The sequence below is a fragment of the Cyanistes caeruleus genome, chromosome 3 (genome assembly GCF_971803275.1).
Source record: "Cyanistes caeruleus chromosome 3, bCyaCae1.hap1.1, whole genome shotgun sequence".
Lineage (NCBI taxonomy): Eukaryota > Metazoa > Chordata > Aves > Passeriformes > Paridae > Cyanistes > Cyanistes caeruleus.
In genome coordinates this window covers 1,523,607-1,546,729 of record NC_141703.1, presented here as the reverse complement: position 1 = coordinate 1,546,729, position 23,123 = coordinate 1,523,607, and the positions used below count along the sequence as shown (strand labels likewise).

Below are 23,123 nucleotides of genomic sequence, written 5' to 3'. Positions count from 1 at the left end.
ATGGCGGAGAGCCCGGGGCGGCCCCCGGAGAGCAGCGATGTCCCGCGGGAGGGAGGCGAGGACGAGGCGGCGGCGGGGGCCGCTGGGGCCGGGCTGTGCCCCGAGGCCGCGGCCGAGCCCCCGGACGGGCCCGCGGAGCGGCCGCGGGTGAGCGCGGAGGCGGCGCCGGAGCCCCCCGGGACCGGCGGCTCCCCCGACAGCCCGGGGACACCGAGCGCGGAGCGGCGGGAGCCCGGCGGGGACAGCCCGGGGGACCAGGGGCAGCCGGGGGCCGCGGGGGCGATGGACGGGCCCGAGGGCTCCGCGCCGGCCGGGGCAGAGCCCGAGGGAGAGGCGGTGGCACCGGCGGCGGGCACGGAGCCCGAAGGGGCAGCCCCGGCGGGGACGGAGCCCGAGGACGCGGCCGCGGTTCCGACGGAGGCGGCGAAGGAAGAGGCAGCCCCGGAGCCCGAGGATGTGGGGGTGGCCCCGGCGGGGACGGAGCCCCAGGTGACCGAGGCGGTGACGGAGGAAGCCCCGACGGCAGGAGAGCCCGGGGAAGCAGAGGCGACAGAGCCATCGAGGACAGAGCCCGCAGAGGCGCAAGGACAGGCGGCCCCAGAAGGAACAGAGCCCGAGGAGGCTGTCGCGACAGCCCCGTCCGGGACAGACGCCGAGGGAGCTCTGAGAGAGGAAACTCCGTCCGGGACAGTCCCTGAGGATGCGGAGCGAGAGGCAGCCCCGACAGAGCCCGAGGAGGCTGCGGCGACAGCTCCAGCGGGGACAGTCCCCGAGGATGCGGGTGCGGTGCAGGAGGCAGCCCCGGCTGATGTGGCAGTCCCCGAAAAGGCGCTGGGGACAGTCCCTAAGGGTGAGGTGCAGGAGGCAGCCCCGGCTGGGACAGTCCCTGAGGAAGGGGCGGCCCCGGTGGGGACAGTCCCCAGGGATGAGGTGCAGGAGGCAGCTCAGGCAGGGACAGTCTCTGAGGAAGTGCTGGGGACAGTCGCTAAGGATGCGGTGCAGGAAGAATCCGCATCTGGGACAGTCCCCAGGGAGGTGTTGGAGACAATCCCCAAGGATGAGCTGCGGGACGTAGCCCCGGCAGGGACGGTCCCTGAGGATGCGGTGCAGGAGGAAACCCAGTCTGGGACACTCCCCAAAGATGAGGCGCGGGAGGAAGCTCCAGCAGGGTCCGAGGATGCGGTGCAGGAGGCAGCCCCGGCAGGGACAGTCCCTGAGGAGGCGTTGGGGACAATCCCCAAGGATGGGGTGCAGCAGGAAACTCCAGCAGGGACGGTCCCCGGGGATGCGGTGCAGGAGGAAGCTCCAGTCCCCAGGGATGCGGTGCGGGAGGCAGCCCCGGCAGGGACGGTCCGCAAGGATGAGGTGCAGGAGGCGGTTCCAGTCCCCGAGAATGAGGTGCAGGACGCAGCTCCAGCAGATGTGACAGTCCCCAGGGATGCGGTGCGGGAGGAAACCCTGGCAGGGACAGTCCCCGAGGATGAGGCGCAGGACGCAGTTCCAGTCCCCAGGGATGCGGTGCAGGACGCAGTTCCAGCTGATGTGACAGTCCCCAGGGATGAAGTGCAGGAGGCAGCCCCGGTTTCTGGGACAGTCCCCAGGGATGAGGGGCAGGAGGAAACCCTGGCAGTTCCAGTCCCCAGGGATGCGGGGCAGGAGGCAGCCCCGGTTTCTGGGACAGTCCCCAGGGATGCGGTGCAGGAGGCAGTTCCAGTGCCCAGGGATGCAGGGCAGGAGGCAGTTCCAGTCCCCAGGGATGAGGTGCAGGACGCAGTTCCAGTCCCCAGGGATGCGGGGCAGGACGCAGTTCCAGTCCCCAGGGATGAAGTGCAGGAGGCAGCCCCGGTTTCTGGGACAGTCCCCAGGGATGCAGGGCAGGAGGCAGTTCCAGTCCCCAGGGATGCGGTGCAGGAGGAAACCCTGGCAGTTCCAGTCCCCAGGGATGCGGGGCAGGACGCAGTTCCAGTCCCCAGGGATGCGGGGCAGGACGCAGTTCCAGTCCCCAGGGATGCGGGGCAGGACGCAGTTCCAGTCCCCAGGGATGAGGTGCAGGAGGCAGTTCCAGTCCCCAGGGATGAGGTGCAGGACGCAGTTCCAGTCCCCAGGGATGCGGTGCAGGAGGCAGCCCCGGTTTCTGGGACAGTCCCCAGGGATGAGGTGCAGGAGGCAGTTCCAGTCCCCAGGGATGCGGGGCAGGAGGTAGCCCCGGTTTCTGGGACAGTCCCCAGGGATGCGGGGCAGGACGCAGCCCCCGCAGGCTCGGTCCCTGCGGAGCGCAGCGCGGATGCTGCCGAGAGCCGCGGGGCACCGCAGGTGGCCTTGCCCGCCCAAGGGGTCCCCGCTGGCGCTCCCCGGTCCCCGGGCGGCCCCGGTGGCGATGCGGAGCGGGGACCGGCAGCGGGGACAGGAGCCCCGGGGCCAGCGGGCAGCGGCAGCCCCGGCCCCGAGAGCGGCTGGGATGCCGAGGATCGGAGCCTGAACGGGGAGCGGCACCGGGCGCTGCTCCGGGAGGACGGGACGGGCTCGCCGAGCGCCCTGGAGGAGGAGGAGGAGGAGGAGAAGCAGGAACACGACATCTCCCTCTTCGTCAAGGTAGGCGTCTGGGGCTGCCGGGGAATGTCCGTAGGGAATCTCCTCTTCCAGGATCCCTGCGGTGAGAGGCATTTAAATGTGGCCTGGCTAAGGTGATTTGGTTATTAACGCCCGATGTAAACTTGTCTCTGGCTCCTCATCCCTTCAGGAAACGTAAGGAGTTCTCCGTGCATTTTCAGGTGTCCAAAATGCAGGGAGAGGGGTTCTCATATAGGGGCTGACAGGGAAGAGCCTGGGAAATGTCATTTCAAAGGTGATGCTGGGATTTTCTAACACGAATTACGGGCGACATTCAGAGAATCGTCCCAAATTTTGGCTGAATTCACAGTCAGTAAAGAGTAATTGTAATTGTCCAGTTGGTGTTTGTTTGAAAGTAAGATCTGGGTTACAGGGAAATGGGGGGAAAAAAAGGGGGGAAACCAAAACTAATTTGTGGTATTTTATTGAGTAGAGCTTTAAACATTTCTATCCTGTGGCTGGGATCCCACCAAAATCCCTGGGATTTGGCATGGGAACAGCAGCCATCCACAGAGTCTTTATCAGATGGTGATTTTCAGTGTGCAGAGAGCATCTGGAGGTGATTTCTTCCCTCTTCTCTGACCCCTCTGGACTAAAATGTGGAGTGGGGTGGGATAAACATAAAGCTAAGGAAATAAACCTGGGGAAGCAGAAGGCATTTGGGACCTTTTCCTCTACAAACCATCCCATCCTGTTCCTCCTGAGCTGGCTGAGGCTGCTTCTGCCAGCCAGAATTCACATTAAAACGAAAATTAAAATTAAAACTTGGTGCCTTCCACTCTATGGGAGGAAAACATGGCCAAAATGAGAGAGCAGCCTAGAGAATAAGAGCATTTGTTGTGACTCCGTGGTCCCCAAATCTTGGGATTAAATGTGGGCTTTGAAAATATTTGTGAATTAATAAAGGCAGAAGGAGAAGGGAGGAGCATTTTTGTGATGGGTTTAATATTGGTAATTTAAGAATGCTTAGAAAACAATCCAGCTGCTTTTCTAATTATTTCTGTATTACAAAGCTTGAGTATTTTTACCTCACCTGGAGCTGGATTTTTGTAGTTTGGATTGGATTTGTTTTTAGTTACAGGTTGGCACGAGTTTCTCCAGGAAAAGGGGGAAAAAAAAGCCAAATGGTACCAGAATGGCCATGCCGTGGTTTGATAGCACGATACAAATACAGAGAAAAAATAAATCCCTAAATGGGAGAAAATGCACAAGAAAACAACACAGGAATAGTGCTGGAATAATCCTGGCAGTTCCCCTGCTGGGGAATTTTATCCTAGCTCAGGCCAACATTAAAAAGCTTGGTGCTCTGTCAGTGATAATCTAAGAAGCATCAGCCTCAGGGGAAAAAAAAACCCTGGAAGAACAAAACATCAGAATTCCCTTGAGGCTTTCCCTGGCTGCTCCCTGATTTACACTTGCCCATGGAACAATAGCAGTTGTTTTCTTTAGATAAGAATACCCATTATTCCAGGTGTTTCAAAGGTAAATTTCCCCAAAGGTCATCCAGATCTCCTTTCCTTGGGAATTCAGTGTCCCTGGTACCTTGTGCTCTCTGCTCCTCAAGGGCTTTTTACCCCTCTCTGTAGCAAAAGCCCTTTATGGATCAGAAAACTTCTGTAAATGTCTGAATTTATTCCTTTTTAACCATTTGAATTCTCACCAAAATTCACTCCATTAATTTTATGCAACAGAACATTTATCTAAGACTTAAGAGTTTATTTCTAAGTTGAAATGATTTAATTATTTATAGATGGAAAACTCAACAGAATCACAACTGATTCTTCCAAAAAAATTCCAAAGACTCCCAAGGATTTCCCTGTACCACAAACACTTGGCCAAACAACCCAGTTGGAGCACAAGGCCTTTCTCATCTCCAAAAACATTTCTTCTTCATTTTCAGGGTTAAATGGATTTTAGTCAAAGCTGACCATGAGCACAAGGTGATAGATTTTATCCAAGGAAAAGCAGGGGGATTTATCCAGTTTGGATAAATCATTTATCTGCATTCAGAGGATGATTTCATTCCCATCAGAGCCAGGGGTTATTTATCTGCAGCAGAATTTCCTTGCCCCTCTCCTGAGATATCCTTGAGTGACTTTACACTGGGCTGTGCAGAGTTACAGAAAGGACTAAAAAATGAGAAAGGAAAAGCTTTGCTGGGAGTACAGAAATGGGAACAACTCCATTCCTGCCTCCAGAGTCTGTGCCCCCAGTTTAAATGGGAATGGGGGCTTCCTACAAAAAGAAAAAATTTTAAAAAAAATTCTTTTCTCTGATGTGATGAATCTGGGCCTTAAATAGAACTTAAATTATAAAGTAGCAGCTGAGCTGTGAGTGCTGTAGGTAAGAAATCCGTGGATTTCTTACCCTCAGCTCCCTGGAACACCTGGATTCCCATTGAGTGGAGTCTGTGCTGCACCTGGTGCTTGCTGTAAACTTTGGCATTGGCATCACTGAGCAGGTGCTGGTGCTGAAAATCTTGATTTTTCAACCTCACTCAGGGTGTAACTGATTGAGGTGAGTGGGGTTTATACAGCCAAAAATTGTGCTGTGTCCAAATCCAGGTGGGCAGCTGTTTATGGACCTTTTTTTAGTGCAGATTCACCCCAGGAGCTCAGTATTTCAATGGTCTCAATAAGTGAAATTAAAGATTTCTGTGTGCAGAGTTCCACCAGCTCCAGGGTTCTGCTCCCTTCTCCTCACTCCTTGTTTTCATCCTTCCTGAGCTCCACTCCTTGGATCTTCTGCAGGACCTCAGGTGCCACATCACAGCCACTTGAAAAGAAAAGTTAAGATTTAACTTTAAAAATCCTGTCATTTAAAATCCTGACATTTTTCTGTAAGTTTCTCCCCTCCACCATTCCTTTGGATATTTTCATTTGCATCGTCAATGAGACCTTTTTGCTTTTTTAACTGAGGAGTTCTGAAAGCTTTGGGCTGGTGACAAGGTGGGCATGGGGCACAGCTGGGACTCCATGGGCTGGGAGGGCTTTTCCAGCCTCAGGGATTCAGGGATTCAGTGAAAGTTATCCCAGAAATAAAAAAAAGGTTATAAAGTTGTGCCCAGCAGGATCAGCACAGCCCCAGGGCTGTGTGATTTGGGCTCCTTGGCTGCACAAAAAGCACCAAAGCAGCATTTCTTCCAAAGCAGGAAGCTGGCTCCCCTCCTGTCGGTATTTGCTCTCTCACAGCTCCCTTTGAGTGTTTTTTTTCAGCTGGAATATGGCAATTCCAGGTTCCCTAAAGCAGCTTAAGAGGAACTGGCATTACGAATTCTGCTGGGAACTCTCCGGGTTGTTTGGTGTGCTGGGGGCACCGTGAGCAGCAGCTTTTCTGGGGATGAGATGGGCTTTGAGGTCCCTTCCAACCCAAACCTTTCTGTGATCCCAAGAATGGCTGAGGGAGCTGGGAAAGGGGCTCAGCCTGGAGAAAAGGAGGCTCAGGGGGATCCTTCTACAACACCCTGCCAGGAGGGGCAGTGAGGGGGGTCAGGCTCTGCTACCGTGTCCCAGGGCTCCAAATGGCCCTAAATGGCACCAGGAGAGGGGCAGATTGGAGATCACAACAAAAATTTTCCCTATGAAAGCGGTCAGGCCTTGGGATGAGCTGCCCAGGGATGTTTGGAGTCCCTGGGAATGTCCCAGAGGAGTCTGGAAGTGACCCCTGGGGACAGGGTTTGGGCTGATGGTGCTGGGGCTGGGTGATCCTGAAGGGCTTTTCCCACCTTGGTGATTCCTGGGATTTAGACAACTGACAGACCAACCTCCCTTCCTAGGTTGACATAAACCTACAGATAGAAATCAGTGATCAGAAATATGAAGTTGCATCTAAGTTATTTTTGTATGGTTTAGTCAGAATCAATGATTGGTTTGGGTTGGAAAGGGCCTCAAAGCCCATCCCATAGGGACACCTTCCACTATCCCAGATTGTTCCAAGCCCTGTCCAACCTGACTCTGGATAATTCCAGGGATAAGGAAAGAGGTTGAGGAACCACAACCTCTTTAGGTAAATACCTGCTGGAATCATCCTTTGCTGGTGCTTTGGAAATGTTAAATCTCCATGTTCCCCCAGGCCTGTCCAGGCCTCAGGCCTCTCTTCACTCCCAGGGCCGATCTCGGTGGTTTGAAGGTTGGTTTTAGGAAAAAGAAAAAAAAAAATTAAAAAAAAATTGAAAGAAAGTCAAGGTCTTCAAAGCTTCCTGGCCCTATTCCTATTTTTATTTCCTCCCAGCTGACTGCTGCAGTAAAGCCCCACACCGTGTGTTTTGCTTTAAGCACAAGCTTAAAGTCACGTGCTGTGTAAGCCCTTCATTAAACAGGGAACCCTCTCCTGATCCAGGCCCAGGGCACAGCTTGGATTTTGTGCTGGCTGGAACCAGCAGAGTCTCCTGATGAGATCAGCCAGCTGCCCAAATTCCACCCATGGTGCCTGTGCTCCTGAATTTTGTCTTTATAAAACCTGTTCTCACCTGTGGGCAGCACAGAGCAGGGCCAAGGGGGGAAGTGTTCCTTGTGCCCTCAGTCCCTGGTGTCTGAAATTAAACTTCAGTCCCTAAATCCTGTTAGAAAACCTCAGCCTTCCTCTGGAACTTCCCTGGAAGTGTTTCTTCTGGATGTGGGACATGGTTGAGAGGTTGTGATGGTGGCACTGGATGAGCTTGGAGGGCTCTTCCAAATGTGATCATTTGGGGCTGAGGGGATTATCCTGCAGCTCTGCCAGGGACTTTTCACTCTGCCTGTTCAATTTGAAGCCTGATTGATGTTTTCTGTAGAAGAACAACAAACCAGTCTAGGGAATTATATTCACAAATATAAAACCATTAGACTGTGGGGAGTGATTTTCTGGAAAGTGATTTGACCAATAACTTGGAAAACGTAACTATACTAAAATACAATTATTAAAAACATCAGGGGAAACTTTGTAAAGAGCCTTCTTTAAACAAAAAAATTGCAGTAGAAGGTGTCCCTGCCCATGGCAGGGGTTTGGAATGAGGTAATCTTTAAGGTCCTTCCAACCCAAACCATTCTGGGATTCCATCAGTGAGATTTTTATGGAAATACCACCTGCCAGTGTAAGGCCTTTCTGCCAGTGTTGTGTGCAAATCCATATTTATGACTCTTTGTTAGTTTAAATTCTGTGAAGCAGAAGTGATAATGGAAGTTCTCAGCATGCCCAGGATTTTCCAGGATGTTTATTCCTGGTGATTGCAGTTTTATAGTGTTTAACCAGAGAGAGCTGGGAAAGGGAATCAGGCAGAGAAAGGAAAATTTCAGAGTTGATGGAAGGGGAAGTGAAGTGTGGAGACTTCCTCCTGTGCCATCACTGAGTGTATTCCCTTTTTTCCCCTGGAAAGGTCCTACAGCTTCCTTTTTTTTGTTTCTCCTGAGGGTTTTGGGGCACTGAGCAGGGAATGGGAACAGCCCTGAGGCTGCCAGAGCTCCACCAGGGATGCCCAGGCTGGGATTGTTGGGGGGTCTGTGCAGGGCCAGGGCTGGCACTGGATGATCCCTTCCAGCTCAGGATATTCCCTGATTATTTAAAATTTAATTGCTTGTCCTCCTGCCTCTGCCCAAGTCTTCACCCTTGGGAAGGTGACCCAAAATCTCCTTGCTGAGGTGATAAAATGTCCCTGTGATAAGGCCTTGACTGCATTTCCATTTGCAATGTCTGATTATTTCCTGATAAAAACTCAATTCAGTGACTCCATTCCAGTTGCTCTCAATGACAGCACTGTCAGCACTGAAAGGTTTTAATTCCTTCCTCAAAACGCCGAATTTCTCCAAGAAAACTGCTTTGACAGCCTGGCACTGCTGTTGCAGGCAGAAGGACAAAGGTGGAATTTCTCTTTTTGTTTCATTTCTCTCCATGTGCTGAAATTTGTGCACATGTGAGAATATTGCAAATATTCAGAAATGGAGTTGTCAGAGACCAGAGTCAAACAGCAGAACGGGAGCAGTGAAAGCAAAGCCTTCTCTGAGTTATTCAAACGGGGCAGGTACAAACAAGTTAAACATTGTCTCAAATTGCAGGAAAATTCCCATTTGTGCCTTGGTGAATCATTGACATTTCCCTGGTGCCTGCTTTGGAAATGGTTTTTAAAAGCTCTTAGAGAAGAGGAGCGTTTTGTAAATACAAAAAAAAATTTAAAATAATAAAAAAATAAATCAGTTTTTTCATAATGGAGCAGGTGAAACTCAAAACAGGGCCCAAATATACCCAAAAGACTTCAACATTTTGGAGCCTGTGATAAAAGAGCCACCAGCAAAGCCATCAGCTCCCTCTGCCAGGAGCTCCAAGGGGATTCTCCAGGATCTGGGATCACAGGGACAATCCTGTCCACAAAGATCAGCCTTACACCCAGTGGGTTTTAAATAGCATTCCTGCAGTGAATCATTAAAAGCTCTATTTTAATTAGCAATGCTGTGTTTCTCCTCATTTCCCAAAGAAGGGAGGTACTGGGAAGAGCAGGATGGAGAATAACCTGGAATTGGAATTTAATCTGGGAATGGAAAGTCTTTTTATTCAATTTTTAAATGTTCTTGGAGGGCGCCTTCCCACTGCAGCTGACAGGATTTATTTTATTCTATGTGGACCAAAAGATCACAAATTCTTGGAGGTGAAAAAAACTCCCCTATTCTTTTAATATTTCACTTTTACCTCTTGATTTAAATTAGGAATATTATTGGCAAAGTATTTTCTACTTGAAACTGCACAAAATAACTTCTTTATTTGAGTATTTCTTATTTCTTTACTTATTGGTTTCCAGCACAAATCACAGGTATTTTATACATATAATTTATATATATTGTTTTGTTTCTATGGATTGTATACCATTTATATATATTAACTTATACATATATGTATAATTTCAGTTTTTACTGTATTTTCTACATAAAATTTATGTAATAATTTTATATACATCTATAAAATTGATATACACATCAATTTATATATGATTTTATATAATACAAAAATAAATTTATAATATAATAAATAAGTTTATAAATAAATATATATAATATTATATAAGTATATTTTATATTATATATTTAATATAATATATTATATTATATATTATTTATTATATAATATATTATATTATATATTTTATATAATATATATTATGTTATATATATAATACAACTTATAATTTATATCTATATAAATTATTAGTTTTTATCTATATAGAAGCATATAGATATTTTTTATATATATTTTTTGTTACAGTTTTTGTATTTAGCTTGAAGCAGCCCAGCTGTGTTGTAGGGTCAGTAAAAGTGCAGTGTAAAACAGGATGTATCCCAGAAATTCCCTTTAATCCGTTTTTCCCAGCCCTATAACATATTCAGGAATATAAAACCCTTTTGTTGAAGTAATTCCCTGCAAGAATTTCCGAGGGATGTGAAGGTTTTTTGTCTCCAGGTTGAGCTGGCGCCTCGCCACGTTATTAAACGGGGATTAGGAATAGCAGGGAGGGATTTAAGGATAATTCCTGTAACAGGATAAATGGGTAATAGCATTTGGGCTGCTGCTTGTGACCTGGGAATGTTCCCAGGGACGCAAACCCTGCGGAATTCCCGGCGCGAGGAAGTTTGGGAATCACTGCTGGGAGATCCAAACCGCTGACCTGGAACTGGGCGGCGTCTCCTGGCTCTGATTCCCCCTCTGGGTTTGCTTAAAAAGCTCAAGGTTTGCTTCCTCTCCTGACAAGGGCTTGAAAATAATCTTGAAAATTCAAATTATAGACTGGATAAGGCTCAAAGGGAGTGATCAGAGGGCTGAGCTGGCCTTGGACACTCCCAGGGATGCTCCCCCACCCTCACAGGGAGGAATTTCCTTCTAAAATCATCCTAAAATCATCCTAAAATCATTCTAAAATCATCCTAAAATCATCCTAAAATCATCCTAAAATCATCCTAAAATCATTCTAAAATCATTCTAAAATCATCCTAAAATCATCCTAAAATCGTCCTAAAATCGTCCTAAAATCATCCTAAAATCATCCTAAAATCATCCTAAAATCATCCTAAAATCATTCTAAAATCATTCTTCTGACAAGAATTTATTTTCATCATCTGCTGAAAAAGCAACCAAATGGTGATGACTCCAATCAACTGGAGGTGGAGTGAAGCACAAACCAAGGATAACTCAAAATTCAAATCAAAATTGCAAAATGATAATTACTCCTGCTGGAGAAAGGTACTCCCAAATTGGGCAAGATTAATTTAAATTTTGCTGAAGTGCAGCTCAAGTTTTTCAGTCTTTCAGTCCACAATTTCATTTCCCCATTAATTTTTCCATTTAATTTTCCCTGCACTGCCCCAGGCTCTGCTAAATCCTGGAGTTACTGCAGTGGCTTTAAATGCAGGTCTGGTGTGGGGAGACACATTTGAGAAAAGAAACCTGAAATTTGAATTTTTCCTTTGTAGTTTCATGGATTTTAGGGATTTTTTTTTTTAAAAAAAAATATTTTTTAATAAATTCCTGTGACACCATGAGGGGCCTGGCCCATGACAACAGCAGAGTTGTAGCATCACAGAATTCGTTTATTTTCCCCTTTTGTAAAGAGTGCCTTCACACATAAATTTAATTTTTAATCTCTTAATTGTAAGTAAGGTGAATGGTACTAAACCACAGCCTCTAAAAATGCAATCCAAGATATTTCACATTTTAATTTTCACCTGCTCTCCCTTGGTTTTTGCTCACTTTTTAGAATTATCATTTAATAGTTCATTTATTTATAACATGTATCAGAACTGGAAAGGTGTGGAAATACTGGGCAGGTTTTAATATCAAAATCAAATTTAAGTGGGTATTTGATCTAAGTAGCAGGACTGAGTTTAGGCTTTTGTTTCTCATTATTTATAAAGCACCTGCTCAAAGGTAAAAAGCTGAGGGCCACAAAGTTGTTTCTTAATGAAGGAGAATTTCTCCCTCAAAAACATTTAATGAATTACAGGGTGATTAAGTTAATTTCTGCAGTAATTACTTACCCAGCAGCCCATGGGCAGTAAATACAGCAGGGAGAGAAGAAATGTTCTGTGTCCTGAGCTGGCTCTGGGCACGCAGGGGAGAGAGGGAGTTGGATCCAGAGGGAAAATCCTTCCCTGGGAGGGTGAGGAGGCTCTGGAATAAAATTCCCAAAAAGCTGGGGCTGCCCCTGGATCCCTGGCAGTGCCCAAGGCCAGGCTGGACATTGGGAGCTCCTGGGACAGTGGGAGGTGGCCCTGCCATGGCAGGGCTGGCACTGGATGAGTTTTAGGTTCCTTTCCAAACCATTCCATGATTCCATAATTCTGTGAAATTACAGCTTCAGCCTCATCTTCCTCTCTGCTGTCTAGAGAGAATTAGAATTTCCAGTTGGTGTCACCCCCTTGAGCTGGGAGCTCTGCTCAGTACAGGAAAACAGGGCTGAGGGAGACATCCCATAAATATCCAGCCCTTTTTTAATCCTGATCGTGGCCTGAGGACCAGGAGCATTCAAAGAACAATTTCTAATTAAGAGCTTTATTGAACATACGAGTCATGAAACCTAAAATAAAACAATGGCTGTAAATCGACTCCAACTCTGCTTGAAAGCAAGAATATCAAATTCCAGAAACCAAAACAGAATGGGAAAGCTAAAAAACAGAATTGTTGGCTGTTAGGAGATAATCAATGGCCAGGATAAACCTGGCCAAGATTTAAAATGTCAGGGAGCAATTTTGGAGTCTGAGATACAGAGTGTGTGCCCTTGTTCCTGATGCTGAGCTCTGAGATCCAGAAAAACACTGAATTTCATACAATATGAAATTTATGAGCGTCTTTTCATGGTGATACATGAAAACAACTGTTAAAGTCAGATAGAAAAAGCTAAAAAAGTGTGAGTGTGTAAATTAGAGAGTTTTTTTTAAGTCATTGGTTGAAAAAGTTTAAATTTAGAGAGCAGAAGACAAGGTGGAGCATTTACAATGTTGTTTCTTTTCCTTCTTCTTTCTTCTTCATCTTCTTCTTCCAGAGGTTTTTGGGTAATAGTGAGTGATTGGATAGAAAATGTCACAGTGCAGCACACAGGTGATGGGTCATTGGGTCATTAAATTAAATTTAAATTAAATTAAAATAATTTTAATTAATAATATTAAATTAAAATAATTTACATGTCTATTGTTAATTGGGTAAGAATGAGTATAAAGATAAAAGAACTGAGTGTTCAGGGCCATTTTGTGCTTTCAGAGCCCAAAGTGAGCCAGGTTATGGTGAATTAAACTTGTGCAGAGAGTCTGGAGAGAGCTGCCAGGTTTTGTGATAACATCCCAATAAACACGAGAAACAAAATCCTAACGAGCTTTGGAGTTTTTGTCCTGAGCTGGAGAACTGGGATAAACAGAATTCCAGTGAGGGAACATCCCAAAGGAACTGGGATAAACAGAATTCCAGTGAGGGAACATCCCAAAGGAACTGGGATAAACAGAATTCCAGTGAGGGAACATCCCAAAGGAACTGGGATAAACAGAATTCCAGTGAGGGAACATCCCAAAGGAACTGGGATAAACAGAATTCCAGTGAGGGAACATCCCAAAGGAACTGGGATAAACAGAATTCCCAGTGAGGGAACATCCCCAAGGAGAGCTCAGAGAAGCTGAGAAATCCAGGAGTGAAAAAAATCACAGAAGAAGCACAACAGAATCAAGAGAGAGAAAAAAGAAACAAAAATAATCCTTAATAATTTACAAGGAAGAGTTTCCTGGTTCGTGCAGGTGGGATCTGAGCCCAAAGCCCCATTGAAGGGCAGAGCAGCCCTGCCCTGTCTCAGTTTGATGCTCTGTTTGAGATAAACTCAGCCTTGAGCCAATTCTCCTGATCCCTGATCAGCAGCACCCAGCTCAGAGCAGCCCTGCGCTCACTAAAGCTGTGCAGGTGGAAAGTTAATTCCTTCCATCACCTTTGGTGGAAAGTTAATTCCTTTTATCACCTTCAGCTGCTCTGCATTCCTTTCATCCCCTTCCCCTTGGTGTCTCTTTTAGGCCCAGCTTTGGCCAAAAACCTTTAATCTACACAGGGTTTTATAAAAACACTTCCAAAAACCCTCTGGCATTCCCACACCCCTGCTAATGGTCTGTGAATAGAATTTGTTTGATTTGAAGTCAGGAGCAGACTCCTCACTTTAAAAATATTATTTAAATACTCCTCATTCTGTGTTTATTCAGTACTGAGTTCACAGTGCCTGGAAGCTGCTCCAAAGGTTTCTTTCCCTATGGAGAAAATAAAACTTTCCCTCTTCCCTATGAGGCCCTGGAATGGAATTCCCAGAGAAGCTGTGGCTGCCCCATCCCTGGAAGTGCCCAAGGCCAACTTAAATAAAACTTGGAGCAACCTGGGATAGTGGAAAGGGTTTATTTTGCTCTTAAATTTAAAAAAAAATGAAGGGAAAATACATTTTTTTTTTTACCTGAAGGAGGTTTTCACACCTCTCTTGTTGAATTTCCCTTTGGGAATGTCACACTCAGCAAGAGTCACCCCTGGAAGTACCAAAAATGAAATTTATCTGCAGAAACCACCAGCTACATTTTAAACATGGGGATTTTTTTTCTGTTTTTTGGCTGAGAAAATATACAGCAGCTGGAAATATCTGATTTTAGAGTTGGGTATTGGTGGGTAGGCAGAGCTCTGGAGCTGTCGAAAAACATTGGAATAATAAGTGGCAAAATTGGTACTTTCTCCCTGAAAATGTATTTTTAATTGCTTCTGTTGTATCTTAAAATTCAGCCTGAAATTCCAATTTCAGCATCTCGAGTTCTCTCAAGAGAGACATTTCAGGCCCAGTAGGTGGCATCAAAAGGACTCTGTAAAATTCAGTGTTTGGGTGTTTTTTCTCCAGCCTGAGGCCATGGAATGAAAACAGAGAGAAAATTCCAGGTGATCCCTTCCTGCCCAAAAGCTTTGGATTGGATGTGATTTGACCCAAATATAATATAAAATGTTAATAAGTGCATTAGAGTTGCATTGAGTGAACAAAAAATTAATTGAAATTTTAATTTTTATGATGTTTTTTAACAGCAGTACTATTGCCAGACAGAAGTAATTTTGGATTTTTAAAAGGTTTTATACAGACACTATATGGTTTTAATATGTTAAAATTATTTTTATATATTTTTCATGGAATCACAGAGTGGTTCATGTTGGGAGGGACCTTAAGGATCATCCAGTGTCACCCTCTGCCACAGGCAGGGACATCTCCCACTGTCCCAGGGTGCTCCAGCCTGGCCTTGGACTCCTCCAGGGATGGAGGGGGGCATTTAAAATCGAAGAAAAATTAAAATTAAACCTTATTTTTAATATTCTATTTTTATTTGTTTTAGTTAAAAGGGGGTATCTCTCACACACGCTGCCAAAACACAATTGTGTCTAGAAAAAAGACATTTTTAGGGTGTGGAAAACACCAGGAGGGGCTGAGGGAGCTGGGAAAGGGGCTGAGCCTGGAGCAAAGGAGGCTCAGGGGGCCCTTGTGGCTCTGCACAAGTCCCTGGCAGGAGGGGACAGGGGAAAAAATGAGAGGAAACGGCCTCAAATGGCACCAGGGGAGGCTCAGGTTGGAGACTGGGAAAGAAAATTTCCCTCACAGAGCGGTCAGGCCTTGGGATGAGCTGCCCAGGGAGGTTTGGAGTCGCTGGAATTGTCGCAGTCTGGATGTGGCCCTTGGGGACAGGGCTTGGGGTGGGGCTGGGAGGGGCTGGGTGGTCCTGGAAGGTTCTTCCCACCTCAGTAATTCTGGGATTCTGTGCTCACCCTGAGCTGGTATCAGCAGAATCCCTCAGATTGTCCCTGTCAGAGCTCACATCCCTGTGGGTGTCACCGAGGCCTCTCCCTGCATCCTCAGGAGCTCCCTTGGTCACCTCAGCTGCCCAAAGTGCCTCAGTCCCTCTGATTTTCTTCACTCTCCAGCACAGAGGAGGCCCAGGGAGCAGAGTACCCACAGAGGGTGTGGATTCCCCAGCCCTGGAAAGGCCCAGGGCCAGTTTGGATGGAGTTTGGAGCACCTGGGACAGCAGGAGGTGTCCCTGCCATGGCAGGGGTGGCTCTGGGTGGGCTTTAGGATCCCTCCCAGTCCCAACTGGTGTGTTGGGTACACAGCAAGGACAGCAGGATCGTGGCAACTCCATTTGCAGAGGTGCAGCTGGGAAGGAGCTGCTGGGATCCAGCTCCTCTCCAGATGCACCTGCCTGCTCCTCCAGTGTCCCCAGGCTGCTGCTTCTCCCTGGCACAGCCTGGCACAGGGTGAGGGTGCCCATCCCAGCACCGAGGGGTCCCCACAAGCCTCCTCCCCTCCTCTGCCCTTTGGGGTGAGTAACACATCAGAGGCAGCACAAAGCCAAATGGAGCTGTTGTGCATTCCGCTCCGTTCTAAGCCGTGCTGGCAGCGTTTCAGGGTCATTTTTTGCAAGATCCACAGCAGTTCTGTGTCTCCTGGCTGCCAGCAGCTGCTCTGAGTAGGAGGAAAACCACAATGGCAGCTTTTGAGCAGCTCTCAGCTTTGCCACCTACAAACAAAGCTTTCCTGATAGAAACAAGGCTTTTCCAGCCCAGCAGTCCAGCTGTTCCAGCATTTTTGAGAGTTCTCATCCCCCTGGCAGTGCTGGAGGCACTCCTGGTTTTCCTGGTGCTTGTGGGGCACAGAGCACGGGGATTTACCCAGGGAGATTCCTCAGGTTCAGAGGGAGAAGCAGAATTTATCCAGTCCTTGCCATGCACCCCTCGAGCTCCTGCCTGCTCCAGGCCAGGCCCTTTTTTCCAGCCATCGAGCTCTTTGTGAAGGTGAGCGCTGTGTGGTGTGTTTGTTTATGTGGAGGAGTTTTTGCTGTTGTATTTGAGATTTGTTTGATAGCTTTGTGTCACGGTGACACTGGTGCTTGGCTTCTTTTCCCCAGGACTGAGGGGCTGTTTTCTCGTGTTTGGGCTCTGCTGTTTATTCTTTCCTTATCTATATTCCATATACACAAAGAGCTCCACACACTAAGACAATAATGGGAAAATGGAGAGGTGAAGAAACTCTCCAAAGCCTTTTATGTGTCTATTTACCCAATAATCAAATGCCAAGTCATTTATTTTCTTTAGTGAACCCCATGACCCAACATCTGTGTGCTGCTGCAATGTGGATTTCTTTATCCAATCCCCTCATATTACCCAAAAACACGAAGAAGGAGAAGGAGAAGGAGAAGGAGGAGAAGGAGAAGAAGGAGAAGGAGAAGGAGAAGGAGAAGGAGAAGGAGAAGGAGAAGGAGAGGGAGAGGGAGAGGGAGAGGGAGAGGGAGAGGGAGAGGGAGAGGGAGAGGGAGAGGGAGAGGGAGGAGAAGGAGAAGAAGAAGAAGAAGAAGAAGAAGAAGAAGAAGAAGAAGAAGAAGAAGAAGAAGAAGAAGAAGAAGAAGAAGAAGAAGAAGAAGAAGAAGAAGAAGAAGAAGAAGAAGAAGGACAACAAGAAAAAGGACAACAAGAAAAAGGACAACAAGAAAAAGGACAACAAGAAAAAGAAGGACAACAAGAAAAAGAAGGACAACAAGAAAAAGAAGGACAACAACAAGAAGAACGAGAAGAAAGAGACAACACCCCAAAGTCTCCATCTTGGATTCACTTATTAATATACCAAAAACTCCAAATTCTATTTATTCACCCAGTGATTCAGGATAACTCTAACTTGCACACTCACATTCCCAGTTTCTTTACTTTAGAAGGTGTCTCCATGGTTTTAGGCTAAACTCAGTGCTCTCCTGGGTGTCAGAGCCTCTCAGCACAGATAAAGGAATATTTCCTGTACCTCTGACTCCAAAAGCATTGAGTGAGGGAAACAGGACAAACAGAATTGGTTTGATTCATGTCTTGTTGGGTTATAAGGGCTGCAAACCTTCAAGAATTAACCTATTAACTGTAAGGCACTTGGGTTCTAATACTTCTGCCCCTGATTTAATCTAAATTTTAAAGCTGTGCTTTAGGAGAATCATGTGAAGGGCTTAAAAATGAAACCCCCAATCTCTTGCAGTGTTACACGAAATCTCACTCAGCAGAACCTCTGCAAGACTTTGCCTCATTTTAACAAAGCCTCTTAACAAATTGCAATATAAATTATCTGAGAGCAACAGTTCATAGCCACCTTCTTCAGGGTTTCAGCCCTTTGGGTTGATAATAATTGATTATTATCAATAATAATTGATTTATTCTGCTTGTTCCCTTCAGTGCTTTAGACATCATTTATCTCTGTTCAGGCTGATAAATATTTCTCTGTTTCTTTCCTGTGCTTATAAACTGATTTAACTCATTTTAATCTTGCAGTGACTCGTGCAGATTTGTGTCCACATAGATAAATGAGGTGGAGGCTGTTTCCTTTGGAGGGGCTGCTGTGATTTATACACAGATGTGTTTATAATTTGTAATTTTTCCAATTGTAGGCTGGCAGTGATGGGGAAAGTATTGGGAACTGCCCGTTCTCTCAGCGCCTCTTTATGATCCTGTGGCTCAAAGGGGTCATATTTAATGTCACAACCGTGGATCTGAAAAGGTGAGATTGTGCCTTTTAATTCTGAGATTTTACCTTTGTAGCACAGCTGTTCCAAAACGGGGATTTTAAAGGGTGACTCTTTTCTGCCAGCCTGGGAGAGCTGGGTGTGTCCAGCCTGGAGAAGAAGCAGTTCTGAGGATACCTCAGGGTCCCTTCCAGTGCCTAAAGGGGCTCAGAGAAAGGAGGGAGAGGAATTTTTTATGGCTTTTTCTTTCCCAGAAAACCTGCAGACCTGCAGAACCTGGCCCCGGGCACCAACCCCCCGTTCATGACCTTCGATGGGGAAGTGAAAACCGACGTCAATAAGATCGAGGAATTCTTGGAGGAAAAGCTGGCGCCGCCCCGGTACCGCATGCCCGGTCCCCTCAGGGTGGGGGGATCCCCAGGGGCTGCTCCAGCCCAGGGCTGACTTTGAACAGAGCTGGAGCTGGGGGTGTCACTGGGGTGTCCCCAGGTTGTCCCCAAGTCACGGCTGTGCCGCTCCCACTGTTGTCCTTCATCCCGAGCTCGCTGCTGGGTCATTCCCGGGCATGGAATCCATCCTGTGGAAACCTGGGGGCTGCTGCTGAAACCTTTTCCCTGCTTGAGGCTCCCCCTTCACACCACACAAATAATTGTTCTTCCTGGGCAAAGGGAAGCTCAGGGAAACCTCGCTGCCCTCTAAAACCACCTGAAGGACACTGCAGTGAGGTGGGGTCGGGCTCTTCTGCCATGTCCCAAGTGAAGGCGTGAGAGGAAATGGCCTCGAGTTATGCCAAGGGAGGTTCAGACTGGAGACTGGAAAAAGGTTTTCCATTCAAGAGTGGTCAGGCATTGGAATGAGCTGCCCAGGGTGGATCAGCATCTCTGGAAGTGTTCATCTGTGGCCCCTGGGGAGGTGGTTTGGGGTGGGGATGGTGGGACTGGATGGTGCTGAAGGTGTTTTCCAGCCCTGGTGATTCTGGGATTCGGTGAAGCCGAGGGCAGTGAGTACCTCGTGCACAGTGGATGTGCTGGGGCTCTTTCAGAGTGTCCACGTGGGTCCACCAGGCTGCACAAGGGTCTGAGTTTTGGATTTGGCTCCCCCATCCAAGCAGCTCTTCCCAAACCCCTCTGCCCTCTGTTGTCCCAGCGTTGTGTCCCCTACCCCACAGAGATTTTTCTCCTCTGGGATATCAGTCCCCTCTTTACACTCCCTTCTCAAGCAGCCAAACCTGACTTAAACCAGGGAAGCAGCTGCTTGCTTACAGTTTTTTCCATTTTTATGCATCCCTGGCAGCTCCAGCTCCTGGAATGGTGCTGTCAGCTTGCTGATGCCCCGTGTGGGCCGGGCCAGGAGCCTGAGAGGAGCAGCAGCTCCTTCAAGTGGGGATTTTCCCTCCAGGAACCACATTCCAGGCAGTCTCACCTCTGGAGGAGAAAGCCTGGGAGACACCCTGGGATATTTGGACAGTGCTTGCAGCAATAAGCATCATTTCCCATTGTCCCCAGGCAAAGATTATTTAGGGAGGGTTTAAAATAAGTGATTTTTAGTTTAGGATGGTTCCCTTTGAATCCTGTGTGGCTCTATGTGGTCACCCTACAAACAAATGTGTATTAATTAGTGGAGATAAAAAATAAAAGATAATTGAGTCACTTCTTTTTGTTTCCCTGAACTTCTCAGGTATCCCAAACTTGCACCGAAGCACCCCGAGTCGAACTCTGCAGGAAATGACGTCTTTGCAAAATTCTCTGCGTTTATAAAGAACCCAAGAAAAGATGCAAATGAAAGTAGGTGCTGCAGTCCTGCTGTCAGCCCTGGGAGGAGAAACCAGACCTGTGCAGTTGTAGGACACTGTTGGAGATGTCCCATTTCCAGCTCAGGTTAAACAGGGATATTCCAGAGTGTGGAGGCTTTGGAAATTTGTGCCTCCTTTAATGGAGGATTCCAGGAGTCGGTGAAAGCAAAAACTGCTGTGACCATGGGATCACCAATTCCACCTCACTCCTTCAGCTCTGGGTTTGTGAGGCTGCACCTTCCCCACAGCTTTGCCAAAAGCCCTCTGGAAGTGAGAGATTCCCTATCTCCAGAAATAATGAGGACTCCAGCCCCTTGGCACATCCCTAAAGCAGGACCCTCACGAATGGCTCTAGGCTGGAGGAGGGCAGGGTGAGATGAAACATTAGGGAGAAATCCTCTCCTGTGAGAGAGGGTTTGAGGAGCCATTCCTGGTAACGTGGCCCCAGGATGGTTTTTCCCAGAACTCCCTTTAGCTCCTTAGAGCCCTTATCCCAGCATTAATTTAATCCTAATTTGAGCCTAGGATCAAGGAATTGCAGGAGTTGGCACAGCCAGATGTCTGGGCTGCTGCCAGGAGACAGGATGCAGGAGTCGCACGGTGTCACAGGGACCTTGGTACAGGCTTGAATGATCTTTTTATTGTCTTAACCCAGATTTGGAAAAATCTTTGCTTAAAGCCCTGAAGAAGCTGGACAACTATTTAAATAGCCCCTTGCCCGATGAAATCGATGCTTACAGCACGGAGGAGATCACTGTTTCCAGCCGGAAATTCCTGGATGGAGATGAGCTCACTTTAGCAGACTGCAACCTCCTACCAAAGCTCCACATAATCAAGGTTTGCATTTGCTTTTTTGGCCTCCTGGAGAGAAGGGAAGCACAGCAGCTGAAACCCTTTTCTAGATGGCAGAGGGATCCTTTCTCTGAGTGCACACCCAGGGACACTGAGGCCATTTCCCTGCAGCACAGCCAGGGTGATCCTCACTTGGATGGCTGCAGGTCTGCAGGGGCTGTTTCGTATCTGTGCTGTGACTGCAGTGGCTGAGCTTCTCACAGCCAAAGGGTGAAATGAGTGCTCAATTCAGGGCTGCAGAGAAGTGTTCTCATCTGCATTTCACATGCAAAGTGCACAAGACCACAGCCAAGGAAGGTTATTGTATTGTCCATCCCAATTTCTGTCTCTTCCATGTTTAATTTCCAATTCTGACAGGGTGACCTCCACTCATTGCTTCTTAGGCAAGGCTCCAATTCTCCTCTTGCAGGCTGTGGAGCATCCACACACACCTGAACAGCTCCAGTGACCCGGGACTGGTGTTGTCACAGCCCACCATGATGGAGAGGGATTTTTCACAAAGGCCTGCAGGGCCAGGAGCCAGGGAATGGCTGCCAGGGGCAGAGGGCAGGGCTGGATCTTGGGATCTTGGGCAGGAATTGTTCCCTGGCAGGGTGGGCAGGGGCTGGCATGGAATTGCCAGAGCAGCTGGGGCTGCCCCTGGATCCCTGGCAGTGCCCAAGGCCAGGCTGGACATTGGGAGCACCTGGGAGGTGTCCCTGCCATGGCAGGGGTGGAACAAGATGAGCTTTAAGGTCCCTCCAACCAAACCATTCTGGGATTCTGGGATTCTGGGATTCTGGGATTCTGGGATTCTGGGATTCTACTCTGCGAGGCTCTGGAAGGGAAATGACCACACTGGAATTCCACTGATTTTCAAACAAGGTCACTTCTGGAAGTTTCCTGTTACACTCCCGCTCTGTCAGAGGAAGAGGGGATCCCATCGCTTTCCAACACCTCCACTAGTGAAAACTGCCCAGCCATCTCCTGGCTGATCCTATCCCAGACAGCAGCCAGGGATGAGCCCTTTCCCACACTCAGGCACAGCAAACCTTGGGAAGCAGCCGGGGCCAGCACGGGGCAGAATCCCCTCGGGACAGGTGAATGCCTGGAGAAGGACAGAGGAGGAAATGCTACCCTGTCACATCACCCTTGCTGCCTGCAGGCAGGGATTAGGGCTCAGCCAAGAGTTGTCTTCCCTGATCATTTGAAATGAAGGGGTTTAATTCAATCTTTTCCTGTTTTACTGAAAGTTTCCAAGTACAGGCCAATTTATTCCTGTAGGATTATTCTGTTAATTCAGGTTTATCTTTGCTGGGTTAAACTGTATCTCTTCCAGTTTGTTCTACTGCTCCACATGGCTTTGCATAACTTTAACAAGATATATAGATGTAGACACAAACAAATCCTTTAAAGGGAGTTCAGCACCTTTCTTCATCCCATATCTTCTTTTTATGTTTTTCCCTCTTCTTTCCCAACACCACCAGACTCACAAACTGGAAATGAAAAACGGGCATAAAGAGTAGGCTTGGGATATTTGAGATTTGCACATTAGATATGTAATGATGGTTTTCTTTTCTTTTTTCTTTTCTTTTAATGAAAGGTCGTTGCAAAAAAATACCGAAATTTTCATTTCCCACCCGAAATGACAGGGATTTCCAGATACTTGAAAAACGCGTATGCGAGAGATGAATTTACAAACACGTGCCCTGCTGATCAGGAGATTGAATATGCATATTTGGATGTGGCAAAAAGAATGAAGTAACCAGAAGATGCCTCTGTTTATTGTTTCTGTGATTGGCAACAGCCAAGCTGGGAAAGCAAAAACCAGCAGAGATTCTGCGGTGTGATTTTAAGTTCTGCTATTGGCCAATCCTTTTATAATGATTGTATTGCATTATTTACTCCTTCTTAAATTGTGTGTGTGTGTTTGTGTGTTTTGCACGCTGGAAAGTCAGTAGTTATTCCAAGGAAAAGGCATCCATCAATAGTAAAGATCTGTAGGATTTTGGGAGGCAGTGTAGGTCACACACTTACAGCAATAGCTCAGTCTAAACTGCTGCATTTTGGGATGAAATAGGCCTGTTGGAACACCTTGAACTTGCTGACCCTGGTCTCTGCTTCACACTTCTGGCCAAAATTCACCTTTGACTGGATGGTTTCTATCTGCTTCACTGCCCTGAACCAGCAGCCCCTGAGTGACCCAGGGCAGAGCCCAACCTGCAGCTGGGACAACACCTGATGTCCCCCAGGCCTCTCGTGTGGGCTGGAGCCTCGCAGGGCAGCTCCACCAAGAACAATTCCTTTTCCCATTGCAGGAGTCTCCTTTGGTGTGGAAAAGAATGAAAGAGAGAAAGGAGAATTGCTGCCTTCCCCTCTCTCAGGGCTGCAGAAGTGCT

The 23,123-nt window shown here is 47.4% G+C and overlaps 1 protein-coding gene and 1 long non-coding RNA gene across 3 annotated transcripts; one reads left to right on the top strand and one right to left on the bottom strand.

Moving 5' to 3' along the window:
• CLIC6 (CLIC family member 6) lies at positions 1 to 22,640 on the top strand. Of its 2 annotated transcripts, none has more exons than XM_023926774.2 (6): positions 1 to 2,592; positions 18,027 to 18,136; positions 18,356 to 18,481; positions 19,779 to 19,885; positions 20,549 to 20,730; positions 22,328 to 22,640. In XM_023926774.2, the coding sequence occupies exons 1-6, from the start codon at positions 1 to 3 to the stop codon at positions 22,487 to 22,489; spliced, it is 3,279 nt and encodes a 1,092-aa protein (XP_023782542.2). In that variant the 3' UTR covers positions 22,490 to 22,640. The 2 variants fall into 2 exon arrangements, with proteins under 2 accessions (XP_023782542.2, XP_086740020.1); XM_086883894.1 differs by lacking the exon at positions 1 to 2,592 and adding an exon at positions 16,066 to 16,401.
• On the bottom strand, positions 3,021 to 7,375 carry LOC147653871 (uncharacterized). The gene is made up of 2 exons (XR_015285323.1): positions 6,624 to 7,375; positions 3,021 to 5,385 (listed from the first exon to the last, which is right to left on the bottom strand). It is a non-coding gene; the product is annotated as an uncharacterized LOC147653871 (long non-coding RNA).
• Positions 22,641 to 23,123: the final 483 nt, after the last annotated feature.